Source organism: Xyrauchen texanus, chromosome 16, assembly GCF_025860055.1.
Source record: "Xyrauchen texanus isolate HMW12.3.18 chromosome 16, RBS_HiC_50CHRs, whole genome shotgun sequence".
Lineage (NCBI taxonomy): Eukaryota > Metazoa > Chordata > Actinopteri > Cypriniformes > Catostomidae > Xyrauchen > Xyrauchen texanus.
The window spans coordinates 20,113,685-20,128,460 of NC_068291.1; the positions used below are offsets into that span (position 1 = coordinate 20,113,685).

At 38.9% G+C, this 14,776-nt stretch overlaps 1 protein-coding gene across 3 annotated transcripts in view; it reads left to right on the top strand.

The window, feature by feature from the left end:
• prox1a (prospero homeobox 1a) overlaps nucleotides 1-13,776 on the top strand; it is a 36,547-nt gene extending 22,771 nt beyond the window's left edge. For all 3 annotated transcript variants that reach the window (XM_052145602.1, XM_052145600.1, XM_052145601.1), the window contains exon 5: nucleotides 9,331-13,776. In XM_052145602.1, the coding sequence (XP_052001562.1) occupies nucleotides 9,331-9,516 (186 nt within the window). In that variant the 3' untranslated portion in view covers nucleotides 9,517-13,776. The remainder of the gene's footprint in view (nucleotides 1-9,330) is intronic.
• Nucleotides 13,777-14,776: the final 1,000 nt, after the last annotated feature.

Consider the following 14,776-nt stretch of genomic DNA (forward strand, 5'->3'; position numbering starts at 1 on the left):
TTAAGTAGTTCCTAAAGAGCCTGCTAGCTCGCTAGAACTCCTTCCTCCTAAAGATAAGTTTCTAGAGTGGCACAAAGTGAGAAATACCTGCCATTGTGTCTTTATAGCTCTCCACAAGAATCTCTTGATGGAAATTTCTTTGATGGACATGATGGGCTTTATTTTTTCACCCAGACTCTATCTATGTTCTCCCAAGTCACCTTGTGTGCAGTCTGCTCAGTGACACCACTGGTGATTATGTCATTATTTTGCTCCAGGGGGTTCGAACACATCTGTAGCACTCGTGCATGGCTTTCTCCAAACCCTGGCACATCTCCCACCCACCACCCTGTCTGTCTCTCCCTCCCTCTTCTTGTCATTAGTCTCAGTGCCAGATCCTTTCTTCAGCCAGACAAGAAAGAACCAACACCAAGCTGCCTTTCTCCTCCTCCTGCCTGCTCCCATCCTTAGGCCATTCTGTCCTCCCTCTCCCTCCTCCCTCTTCTCCAGATGTCCCTCTTTCTCTCTTTCCCTCCCTCAAATACTCTCTTCTTTTATGGCGTTCAACTGCAATTTGAGACAAATGACTTCATAACCTTTAGCCCAAGCAGACCTGAACCTTGACCCTCCTCTAAGTCAGAGAACTACTGCCCCTGAATTTGAAGTGCACATGTCATTGCGGTATTGTTTTCTTAAGTAAACGTTGTGATATAGACTTTAGTCAGGGTAGACCCTATATTTAATGTTACGCTAAAATAAAAACAAGGCTAGGGAAAGACATGCAGTCTGTTCAGTAGGTTGTTCAGTCTTTTGGCCCATTTACAGTACACAAACCTTTTTTGTGCATTTCAGGCCACGTCCACACTTTCGTTTGAAAATGCATCCTTTTCTCTACATTTTGGTCTACCATCCACACTGAGACTGCATTTTTGACAGCGAAAACTGAGCTTTTCAAAAATGCTCTCCCAAGTGGATAAATTGGAAAATGCTGTCTTCACGTTGTTGTGAGGACAGGAAAAACAGAGATATCTGAAAAAGTTCTTGATAAATAACGTTTGTTTCATGGTTGTCTTCAGTTGAAAAACAAGCCACCAAATGACCTTGTTTAAAAGTGAGTGCAAATATAGCTGCTCACACTTTGTGCCAGTGTGCCTTGAGAAATAGGCATATGGTGCTTGCTCAAAGTTTTCTTAAGTATGAAAAATAGTTTTCATCAAGGCCAATGCAGAATCAGCAGCAGGGTGCGTATGTTTGTCCAGCACTTGCAGTAAGAACCTACTCCATGCTTCAAGGTTTCCGGGACAGTTTGTGAGGCTCAGTTGCATCACAGTGGGTTTTGAGAGAATCTTTATCAGAAAGGGAAACATGCAATCTGTTTGCCTGATTGACACTCCAGCCAAGAGTTTATCAAACTGCAAGATTTTGCTTTCTATGTGCTATTGATTAGCTGAAACTGAATGTCCAGCATTCATTTGAACATTTCTCATATAACGGGGTGTTGTACTTTGAAGTTCAGTCTAGCACCCGGACTCTAGGCAAGCAGTGATAGAGGGAGAAACTGAGAGGCAGTGAGTGAGTGGGTGGGTGGAGAGTGGGGTGGACTCTTATCCTTTCAGCCCCCTGGCCTTGAGACTTATTTGCTCTATGTCAATCCATTATCTCTTGTAAAAACTCAACCTTCTGCACTACCTTCCTGCCTGTATATGTTTAGATGTCTAATTCTTACTCCCACACACGTGAGTTCATTTCTGAAAGGTTTTTTTAAAAGAAAATTCTAATAATTTATTTAAATATTTATTACAGTCTATTGTTTATTATTACATATAAAACATATGAGAGCAAATGAGTAACACATTTTGCATGCACATATTCCATTATAAAGTCAAACCAAATGATCTGCTGTAGAGAAATTTCTGGGTTCCTTTAGCAGATTTAAAACTTAAGGTTAAGATGGGTAAATACAATAAATCATGCAACGTGAGAGATACGATGCCCTTATTGTAATCAAATTAATAAAAGCATATTTTTATATCATACCGGAGAAAAATAAGCATTATTTACAGTTCATTTTGCAGATTTAAAACGTTAGGTTGAGATGGGGAAATGGCAAATATAATAAAGCATGCAGTGTGAGATCATTTGCCTTTATTGTAATCTAATCCCCCCATAAATATTTTTATTACATAAAGAAAAAACAGTGTTGTTTCTTTTCGTCAATAACTTTTACATCAAGAATAATGCTGGATCATGAACACTGAAACTAAATATATTAGACTTGTGAGGTACATTTGCTCTAGACAATCTCTGAGAAAGTTTACTGGCCTTCAGGCAAGTTTATCACCTTTGACTTGGCCTGAGCAAATACAAGCAGTCAAATACAGCAGCTCCAAACAGGAGCCACAATGAAAGGGAAAGTAGACTCTTCCCCTTTAATGATTAGCTCTGGTGAGGAAACCAGGACGTTCCTCCCAAGAAGAAAGCAGGGACAGAGAGTCAGCCAGGGTTTTCAGTTCTCCATGCTTGTGGCCTTGTGAGATACAAAAGTTTCACAAACCATATCTTCATCTGCTGCACTTGCCCATGACATTTTCTACACAAATATTCGCTCACCCCCCCTTCTGCCCATGCAGCCCTTAATTTGTAGGGCAGTTATCAGGAGGTAAGTCTCTCTTCAATCAATACTTACCCAACAAACAGAGTAGATTTCAAGGTAGTTTGTTTAGAGGGTCCAAGTGCACCTACAGTGAGGTGAATGAATGCTGGCTGCAGTACCTGGACCGCTGATCAAAATGACAACCCCCCCAACACTTTCACCTCTTGTCTTGTGTTTCTCAGTGGAGGGGTGGTATAAAATCCCCCTTTTCATAAGACAGCCTCTCTGTCCTCTTATCCTTGGCAACAGCTGAGCTGAGGATGCTGTCCTGCCAGAAAACCGATCAAGCTGTTGTGCAGGGACTAGTGGCCAGTTAGTCTTATTCATAATGATAATTAAATAAAAGGAATCATGTTTGCAAAACTCATTCAAGTTAATTTAGCAATCCAGAGAGCACAGGTTCAAACACATTGTCCAGTGCTAATTAGATATGTTGTTATTATGCATCTTCAAAACTCTTTTTAAAGAGGTACACCCCAAAATTACAATTTTATCATAATTTACTTAAACTTAACATAAGCCTAACATCTCATTTTGTGTTCCACGAAACAAAGAAATGTATATGAGTTTGGAACAACATGAGGGTGAGTAAATTATAACGTAATAGTCTCTTTAGTCATTTATGTTGTTACAGGGACATTATGATATTAATGTGACACATTAACACAGATCGCAAAGTGATTGTCAGAACATGAAAGCGCTAGAAGTAATTAAGCAATCTCTTGTGCTTTCACACTTTCACATCATCCACAGCCAAGAATCAAAATGATGTGTGACATGGCAGTCACCGATACATGTAGTGTTTCCTTTATTATAATTAATTTTCTCAGAGGGCACTGCGGGCCATTTAAACCATTCTTGCTGTATTTTTCCTCTCAACCTGACAGAATCAGTAGTACTAAAGAGGGCATATGAAATATTGATGTGAAATTGTCTACAGTGCGATTCAGCTGTGTTTACCGCACAGCAGAGCGGCCTTAGAGGCTTAGCCTACACAATAGCCGTAACAAAAGAACAACAGCTGATCCGTGTGAGGCGAGGAGGTGACAAAACAGTTAAAGCATGCTGCTGGCTATGGGCAAGCAGTCAGCAGATGCAGACAAAAGGGTTTGTGACAAGAATAACTCTCCCTCACCCTATCTCTCTTTTCTTCTCTCAGTCTTTGTCTCTCTCTCTTTCTCTCTCTCTTTCTCTCTCTTTCCAAGGCAAGCAGTCAAGAGGATCCAAAATACCAATACCCTTTTCTCCTTGACATTGTCTTCTTCCCCAGTCAGCATTTTACTGCCCTTTTATGGTAAAAAAAAATGAGTTGGAGAAATTCCTTACAGGAATATTTTTAGCAATGCAGCACTCCTGGGCTTTACCCTATGTTAAAGTCATTGACGACGCAACGAAAGCAGATTTTGATGTGAACATGTCCTGGGCCTTAACCACCATAGACATTGAGCAGAATATTCAGTCACTTCGAATATTCAGAATGTTGGTCGATGTGTATATATATTATATTCAATAACAGATTCTTAAACTTTTACATTTGGTTCCCCCAATCTTGAATATTATTTTTCATACTTTTTTTCATACCATTTTTTTCAAAATGGCAAATGGATTTACATTAGCTATAAAATATTTGCATTAGTAATAAACAAGTGTGCACACCTGCACTGACTCCCTTTGAAGTTGAGAAAGGCACCCCTCTCACTTTGTTTCCTTCTTTCCTCTTCCAAAATTATTAAGTGGTTTTCCAGAGAGCTGCTGGCTATTGTCAAAGTGGGAGACTTAAAAAAACAAAAGGTGAAAAAAAAAACAGGGGAGAGGGTATGTTGAGAGTTGGGGTGTTGGGGAAGGTTGGGTATCTATAACCTTTGTAATCTCTCCTCCCTCTCTTCTCTTTTTCTTTCTCACCCCCTCCATTCCATGTGACATTCATTCATCAGCCAAGTGCGTTTGGCAGGCCCTTTGCCTATGAGCGCCGTCCCAGTGACCACTAACCTTGGTATGTCCTGACACTCGTGATGAGTATCTGCAGGACACAGAAGGCAAGCAGGCTGCTATGTCAGGCCTTTATTGTGTGCAGCCGAGGCTGGGGACAGTCAGCATAATCAAACAAATGACCCCTTAAGGCTCTGCCCCTCAGGGAGGGAGAAGGAGACAGAGCTCTGGCCAAAAGCACTTGGGCAGGAGTGCTTCCTCCCTATGATCTTGCCCCAGGAGAAAGAGTGGAGGAGGGGAGAAATAACTGTACTGCACTGTACAAAAATGTCACCCATTTGAGACGGACAGTGTTTGAGCACAGCATAAAAGGGAGGTGGGGTAGTGTATATGTTACAACATAAACCCAATCAAGCCATCAGCTACACTCTGGTGAATAAGAGCATCTAGTTTAACTACTGTTTATAAGTTCGATATTTATAGCCACTTTACAATTAATGTGCATCACAAACAGAAGTCAGGCACTTGTGATTGTGGCGGCAGAGTGAAACATCTTAAGCTTACACACCGGTCAAGGTCTTCCAGACAAGGCTATGACTTTGATGACAGTATATTTAACACACTTAATGGAAAAAATGGGAGCTGGGGATGGTGTGGGTCACATGGATGAGATTCTTTGTCCAGACAACTGCTCACCTGGCAGGGCCTTTGAGGAGAAGTCAAAATCTGATTGATAGTACTGATGCCAAACTAAGCGCTGATCCCGATCCACAGAAGAGGGCTGCATTGATAAAACCAACTACAGCACTTCAACCTTGCAGGATAAATATGGTGCCATAAGCAATTAAAGAAAGAACATACGAACTAGAAGTTAAAGAACCTACAAACTAACTGCATGCGGCATCAGAGAACAACATCCATTTCAAAAGGGATGGGATGAAAAACGCAAGGGTTTGTGAAAGTGACGCTCTGTCACTTGACAAAACTAATTTTGCTGTAAGGCACTCTGATATAAGTTTATGTTGACTAAGGGTTGCACAGATGAGTCTGCAAGACAGTTAGTCAGTAAGTTCTGCCACTAGTCTGCAACGTGTTGGTTTCATGTCGACTACTCTTAGATCACATGATTTCAGTTGTGATTGTTTCATTTGGTGATGAGAGTGCAGTTGCACATATACCATGTACAATAAAGTTAAATGTTAAAAATGAAAATGTATGTGCTATGGCAGGGCTATTTAATTACTTGCAGGGCCGTGTTATCCAAATGAAAATTTCACGGGGGCCAAACATATTTCCATATTTATCTTAGCTTGCACTTTCAATGTAAGTTACATATTAACCAGTGGCGGGCCATGCATTTAAAGTCTAGGCCTTCAATGTGATTCATGCCATTAAGAAAACAGTTTCACAATGAATAAGACTCCCTATGCCTTTTAAGGAAACAAAACTGCAACTCTCCTGTTAGCTTAGCTGGGATTTGACTGTCATTAGAGATGTCTCCTAGCAAACTTATAAACAATGCTGCAGCGCTAGTATTTGTGCTTCAGGTGTACAATTATCAAAAGGGATTATAATGTTTTATACACCTGTTTCTGCAGGTGTTTGTTAAACAAGCTTTAATATCATGTAATGTGGAAATGTACTCAATTATCGATATTATTTAACAAATTGAATGTTTAACACTTACGTTGTATATCTCCCTGAGTGTCGAAATGTTTGTGTGGCATCATGCATCTGCATCTCAGCAAAATCAGCGTTGAGAATTTCTGCACAAGCCTACAAGTTGTAATTCTGATTTCAAGATGCATTCCATTTCACTTTTCCTAGTAAGAAGTTGTAAAATCAAACTTTCCGTGTTGAATGGAACGCAGCACTACTTTTCAAAATTTGATCCGACACTGAATGCTCAAGCAGCCTAATTTACACTTAGAAAACTCCTGATGTTGCTGTAACAATGCAAAAAGCACTTACCAATTTGCTTGTAGTGAAAATCAGTCCTCCTTTCCTGTTTAATTAATCAATCGCATGATCATGCAGAACATATCGTTACCAAACAAACTCGTTTTTAAATCCATAAGGATCTCCTTCTCAATATTCTCACTGCTGGTATTTTCGCAATACCAGCAGTGACAGCCAACTCGTCAGTAAGATTTTCGCTCTTGAATTACTTACATCACTTAAAGCGTGATTGCGTCACTCAAGGCCAGCTAGAAGGCCTCGACCAGGACATATCCTTAAGATCACACCCACCAAGAACAAATAAATCAATCTGATTGGCTGACGAATCTGACAATCTGACATTAGGTGTGCATTAATTTGCACTGTTGAGGGATTCTGTGGATTCTGAAGGGCCGATGGGGTGGAGCTAAAACTAACGCGCCGCTGCGGCCATGCGATTTGTGAAACGGTTGTGACACTTTGCTTGGAAGCATCAAGGAATAAATTCTGACTGGATAAACTTTTTGTTTTTCTCTATTTGTTTGTAGATTAATTAACAGTGGAAAGCGGTTAAAATTACATTGAGATTGAGAATGAAATTATGAAAAATATGTATTTATTTGGCATGTTAGGCCAGCAGAGAAGGCTTTGCTGGCCCTGAGTTTGCCACTGATATTAACATGAAAAATAGAACTAAACTCTGTTTTTTATAAAAGCCTTTTAACAGGGCTTATTGTTTACAAACTAGGAAAACTAAGAGGATCTGCTAAAACCCATATCTTTGACAATATCAACCCACATAAAACAATGGCCATGTAATTTAACACTTTCATTTTACATAAGAATACATTTAAAACTGAAAAAAAGATTCACCCATTTGAAGGGAGGAAAAGAAGCCTTTCCTTGTCTTGCAAATATTACATTTCAAATAATCAATTTGCATAAATACATTTTAATGAATAAGATGTGATAAAATATACTCACCTAAACTGTACTGGGTTATGTTTTTGAAAGCAATGTGACTGAACCATGGTCAGAAATCCGCAAACATGTGCACTTCGTTTCGGATGTATACACTATAACTGACGACCGGTGAATTCTGCTGCACGTGCTGGTGAGTGTTGTTAAACTCCTCTCTAAGTTTAGTACAGAGAGTACTCAGATGATCAGACTGTGAGGCGGTTTTATCAAAATCAGACAGAAGGCCAGACAAATTAATAGTTTTCAGTCTTCCATTTTCTGTCACAATGACACAACATCTAGTCTGCTACTTTTATTCTGGGTGACATAAAATATGTAGGCTTGCAAGCTCTAGCGTTGGCCAATGAGAGTTTCAGGTTGAGTTGTGCACTCGGGAATCCAATTCACTCTTGATTTCAAACTGACCTGGCTGATTCCACTCCCTTAAAACGCATCTTGCGCATTTCTATGTAAAAATATGTACCCAGTCTTAGTGCTATCGTAACATTTGAATGTGACATTTTTAAGATGCCACCTTATTTCTTGTCCCCCTACAGAACATTTGTGTTTTTTCTGTCTGTTTCTGCTGGTCTGCATGCCTACTTCCCCATCTGTGTTTGACTGTGTGGGTGCGTGTGTGTGCGCGCGCACGAGTGTGTGTGTGTGTGTGTCTGTGTGTGTGTGTCTGTGGGGGGCACAATAAGCACCATGTCGGCGAAGTGTCTTGTCTAGCTGTAGGGGAGGTGACTTAGTTCTTTGCCTGGCTAATCATCTCCAGAGTGTTAGCGGAGAGGGACTGTCACTGGTGCTAAAGAGATCACAGGGCCAGTCTACAGTATGCCCCCGGTCTTGGCCCTCTCTCACGAACAACAGCCTTTCGGTGGCTCACACGGGAGGGGATATGTTCTAGTTGTAGGGAGCAACTCTTCAATACTGCTCTCATGGCTGATTGCTTTGCACTACTGCAGGCATTCAGGGGTTAAAGGTACAGACCTTGTCCAAGAGCACTCATAAGACTTGCTATGGATAATCCATGTGGGCAAGCCAATACTTATAATGAAACTTATATTTCAGATGGTACCCAAGCAATAAACCATGTGATTGATACAGAATCCACAGTCACTGAAAGATGATAAGGAACAAAGCAGAATGTTAGTTCCTTATTAGTTATATTGGCCAATGTTAGAACCAGAAGCATCTTCTTCCCCCTGTAGTAGTGGAAGCATATTGGGAGAAAAGGCGTTTTATGAGACGTCGCTAACAATCTTGTGTCAAATAAGAGGAAGTCAACAAATTATGTTTCGTTCCTTCTAGGAAGTAGTCTCTAAAAGAGGAACAGCTCAGTTAATGTTTAACCCAATTAGTTCCTCTTGTTTACCTCATGAATTTTGCCAGGTTCTAAAATCCTACCACACTATTCACTGGGAGCTGCTGTTGTGTGATGGGTTTCCTGACTAATTTCAATGCAAACAGGGATGTCTTGTTTTTGTTCCTTTTTTTTACAGTAACCATGCAAGTAACCATAAAAGTAGCATTTTTGAAAAGGTTCCATGCAATCTCCCAAACAATTGATATGAAACACATGGGTATTCAGGTCAGCACCACCAGAATGTGTTTCAGCAACTGAAACAAAGAGGAATTAGTGTAGTGACAATGTTTGGGGCTTTTCTTGGAATCCCCCCAGACTTGGCAGCCCGATGCTCCCCTACATGGGTTCTGCCATAGGGCTTTGGGCTCTTGGAGTGGCTTATTCCCCTGTCTTGTTTGAGCCTCAGTGCCGGCCCTTATTTTTCTTTTCTTTTAATAAACGAAGACTTGGGATTGAAATATAATATGTTTATTAATGTCATTGTCTCCTTGCGTGTCAGCAGGTTCCGGAGCGATTCCTGGAAGTGGCACAGATCACATTACGGGAGTTTTTCAATGCCATTGTGGCAGGCAAAGATGTTGATCCTTCCTGGAAGAAGGCCATTTACAAGGTCATCTGCAAGCTGGACAGTGAGGTCCCAGAGATTTTCAAATCTCCCAACTGTCTGCAGGAGCTTCTGCATGAGTAGAGATTTCAATCGCTTACCAAGTATCATCATCCCTTCTTTTCCAGAATCTTTATGAAGTAAGAGGTAGCATTCCTATTTTTAAGTCCCAGCTACTTTTGAATGACTTAGCTGTTAATTTTTTTGTGTTTCTTTTTGGGAAAGTCTATAAAAATCTTGATTGTTTTGACTGTATTCAATCCTTCCTCCCTTTTCCCTGCCTTTTAAACGGTAATTACTATGTTTACCATGCGATGGTTAACAAATGGAACTGACACCCTGAATTTCTCTCTTTTATTGGTCATTTTGTTGAGGGTTTTGTTTTATCCCTGGATGTTTGCAATGTGTGATGGTTTTACTATTGCTGAATAAGACTTGCATTTGTAGCTTGTATAGATGTAATTATTATTTATGATTAATATAATTATTACCATTAATGTTATTAAAGCTTGCTGCAAAAAAAAAAAGGAAGACATGACAAGACAAAAAAATGACATGTGGTATTCTTGTTTCTCATGGCAATGCTACAAAAAATAAATTATTCTTTGGACAAAAAAAATAATAATAAAGAGGGATATACATTTTCTATGTGGGAAATTCATATATATAATATATATATTTGATGTTATTCTTGAAAGGAACAGCATTAAATGTTTTTTTTTTTTGTTTTTTGTTGTTTTGTTTAGCCATTCTTCCTTGTTGGCTAGGGTCCAATGTTCTTGTGTTTTGTGTCCACATTGATAGCACTGGCTCTTGGGAGGGAGGCCTACTCGTAGGTTTTTCCTTGATGGAGCAGCCTCTCCTGTAACTAAGCAACATGGCCATTACATTCTGGGGCAAGCCAGTTCGGCACAAAAAAGATGGACGCCTTCCCACTGAGAAACCATTATTTCTCATAAAAAGCACACAATCAAAACTGCTCATATAAACACATGCACACATACAAACACAAACCAAAATACACATCCCTCTCATACATACACATTCTAAATTCACAAGCACTCACTCCGTCAAACACGTCCTCTATGGAGTCAAGAAAAGATAATAGTTTTTGTTGATTTTGTCCTCCTGCTAGCTGGGAACACCTCTATAATTGGACTGTAAATTCTGTAGACTTGAGTTTGGTTTACAAAATAGAGATTTTGACTGAGAATAATTTGAGATTAGCAGAGATTTAAAAAAAAAAAAAAAGGTTGGGTTTTTTTGTACTTACTGGATTGTACATAGTTTATTTGTTAGAAATGTACAGATTTGCTTAATATTTACAATAATCCAATCAAGCTATGGCAGTGTACAGTTTATCAGTAGTAAATATTTCATGTGAGTTTCATGCTAGAGAAACTTTATCTGTTGATTTAAATTGTACTTTTATATAATTCATATGAAGTTCTTTGATTTGAAGTTGTCTCCTCACGCTTTCTAAAAAAAATATACTAGTAAAAGGATTCACATTTTTGTAGTTAAGCCTGCTAAGGGATCTATGTACTATGGATCTATTACATGTCCCAGAAACAATTAGCTTACCCTAGACATATAAAGAAAAAAGAACAGTTTATGATTAAAACAGTGTCCACAAAAGAAAAAAAGGGCCTTCGGACTCTTTGTGCATCCATCCCTAGTTCATAAATAAGAGTCGGCAGTAGAGGGCAAGTGCTGGACATGTGATCTGCTCTGGAAGCCTGTGCCGTTTGCATTGGGCAAATCCAGCTGATGAACTGAAACGCAGGCCGGCAATTATTGTCAGCACAATGCCTTAAAAAACCTGCTGACTTCTAGATTAATGGGCACAAAAGAGCATGAGGTGCTGTCATTATGTCGCCAGGGCTGGCATCATCCACAGCCCGCGGACAACGCACAAAACGCCAAGCCATTCACTATGCATTGTAAAGAGGAAGAAAAACAAAACCAAAACAAAGTTAGGAGTTAAAAAGAAAGCATTTTGGCCCTATTCAATTCTCAAGTCTCTTGCAAGGCTGTGCTGACGTACTTTCTACTCTACATGCATTGTGAAAAATAAACAATTCTTTTAAAGTTGTAAGGACTTTTGTGTCATAATGAAAGAAATGATTAATTTATTTTACTGGTAATGTTTTGCAACATTTTTCAACCTACTAATGATGGTTGTGTCTTAATGAGGTATTTCAATTTTTGCATCAAGTTTTGATTAGTCATATTCAGCTGTTGCAGTGTAAATCTCTTTACAAACAGGCATTGTGTACTTCACACACTTAATGAATCTGAGAATTGCCTGTGCCTAATGTTGGTAACACCAGCAGTTTTTTCCAAAAGAATTGATAACATAAAATGTAACATAAATACTATGATTTGACTCTAGATTCTTATGTATTGACGTAATAATGTCGATAAGCCTAGATTGTACACTGGAACATTTTACACAAATTGAAATAGCAGGATATATTTTTCTAGGTTTAAAACAAAATGCCCTAAACAGTAGGTTCTTGGTAATTATCTACACATAGAGACCTGGGAAAATTACTTTGACAGCCCTTTTAAAGAAGCAGAGTGTTTCTAAGAATGACACTATAGTTCCCCGTGAATCTGATGTACTTTAAGCCATTTAACGTAGCTCAGAGGTAATATGTCAGCATAAGTGCAGGTGTGTGTGCTTGTGTACGTGTGTGTGTGAATACACATGAATACCCATTTCTGATAAATATTCTTTATATATTGTTTCTCATTTAAAAATGTTTTTGTTGTTGTTTGTTTTGTTTTATTTGTATTTATCACTGTATTGCATATTTGAAGGAAACCAGAGGCAGGATGCATTCAACATCTCAAGTCCTTCTTGATGTAATTGCTATTGTACTTCTAGAAGTGTTACGATTTTTTAAATGTTTTGAGTGGTGACATTTGGTTGTTTATATTTTGACAGCCCTTCACAAGGGTGTAGATTTTGCCTGAAAATTGCAGCGTGAAGCATTTACCAATGTTTCCACTGATCATGATATAAATATTGGGGGTGTTGTAACACACCCCCCCACCCGGAATCTACGCCCCTGCCCCTTCATCTCACGACCGCTTCAGGGTTGCCCATCAAAGGTGTTCTCAATCAGTCTACATTAATTTGGTAATAGAAATAAGATGGACTTGTTTGCGTTGAAACACAGGGTCTTTTGCCGTGTAGCTTTGTGTTCGTCCAAAATCCTAAATGTAGCTGATATGTACATTTTGCACTCCATTAAGTTCAATTGTTCTGGAGTTTCAGAAAGAATGCCAACTCTCGGAATAACCTTGATTCTTGTTTGGATATACAGTACACATTCATCTCACTTGTGCTGCACTATTGGGCTTCTACATATTAGGAGAATCTTTTTAGTTGTTTTTCATGAACTGAAAAAAAATGTCATATAATGATTACAAATCTGTAAAAATCTGAATCAATTGCCAAACATGGTTTTGGACTGTTTTTTATAACAAAGAAAGACCAGTTACAAAGAGATAGAAAGACACTTTCTGGGAGGGGAACAATTATTTGTACTGAATGCATTGTGTTGTACAAGATTCTTGACACTTTGTAGATTTGATGCTGTATTTATGAGGTGTATGCTCCCTGAAGGGTTTTAAACATGACTTCACTGGCTTAGACATGTATATAAACACAAACAGGAAAAGAGAAAACACTGCCTTTCTATGATTTAGCAATATGATGTATATAGCATTGTTAAGCTTTTTTTGTATGAGAGAATTCTTTGATTAGTATGGTAATTCCAGCTGATACTGTTACAATTTTGTTTGATATGTTTTGAAGGATACTCATGACTTAATTGATCTGTACACATACATTGTTAACGGGATAGCGTTGTGGGTTTCGTTGTCAATTTGTCATGCAGAAGTTTCATAATTTATTGGTTTAATTTATCATAATTTATTTGGTGATGGTGTACAATTTTGGTATTTCTGGGGATGTACTGTAATATAATTTGGTAGAACGAGACAACATAACGCCCTCATAAGCTCCTCTGTAAAGACATAAAAGAGACACTTATGTCTAGGTAGCCATTGTTATTTCAGAAACTGGAGTCAGAAGAGATGCTTGATGAAAAAAAAAAAAAGTACAAAACTTTTCATCTATTTTGTTTGGAAGGTGAAAAATGTGTGTTTTGAAGTTTTTATTTCTTATCACTTAATCAGACTTTTACCTTTGCTTTTTACCACCTACACAATACAGTAGTCAAAGTGCCTCGTGTGCCTTCCATCTCCTCAGAACTGAATGTATGTGCAGTATATATGCAAGCTTGTGCAAAATAAAAACTAAGTCCTAGATCAGGTGTTTCCTTATTCCATTTGTTATCATAAAGAGCAAAGCCCAAAATGATGGGTTATATAAATGTAAGGATGTAACCACATATTCAGGATTGGGGGACCAAAAATAATAATTTAATTATTAGCCATGGAAAAATCCCATATCAGTAGACCACTTTTATAAATATTGGGGGGACCTGGTGGTTACGTCCCTGAAGGTAAATATATTCTCACAGGTGTTTTATCCTATTTTACATAATACATTTTTATATCCCTATTTTGCTTTAAGTTAACTGAATAGATATGAAGCGTCATATGTGTGTAAGCCTTTTCCCTTAGTCAATTCAAATTCCTAATCAACCCTGTTATTTGTATTTTTCCTCATTCCTTGTCTCAGGCTTAATAGACCCACTGGCCTGACGTGTGTTCAATTCATTAGATATCATTGCAGTTGTTTCTCGATTAAGTTGTCTTTGACAGAAGACTACAAGTGTCATTTTCCACTGGCTTAATATTAGAGGGTTGAATGAGAGATAAAAACAATAAAATGCTTCAAATACGCACATCAATGTCCGATCTTAATTGCAAAGAAAGGAGGCGGAAAAAGGTGTGCATGGGGAGTGCGGAATAAAAGAGCAGCGCCCAAGCTATTGTGGCTAGTGCAGTGTTGTGGAGAGAAGCGGGGCGGCTGCTGCTGAAATTTATAGGCTGATACAAAGAGGCACTTTAGCGGGCCTGGACTGCTCCAGTGGCTCTGCTGAACAGGAGGTGGGGTCAGCTCCCCCACCCGACTCTCCGTGCACCATAATGACGAGCGGAGCCGCTGCCCTTCTGTTTGATTTCATCATCACGCCTTTGAAAAGCACATCTTAACAGCACAACAATAAAACAGCTGTGTTTGTGTTGGCCCATTCATTGTTGAAAATTTTACCACCATCCCCTCTTCTCTCCCCTCCCTAAAGAGATAACATGAGAATAATGTTGCTACCGTGATGTTCTCTCAGAAAAGAGAAAAGAACGA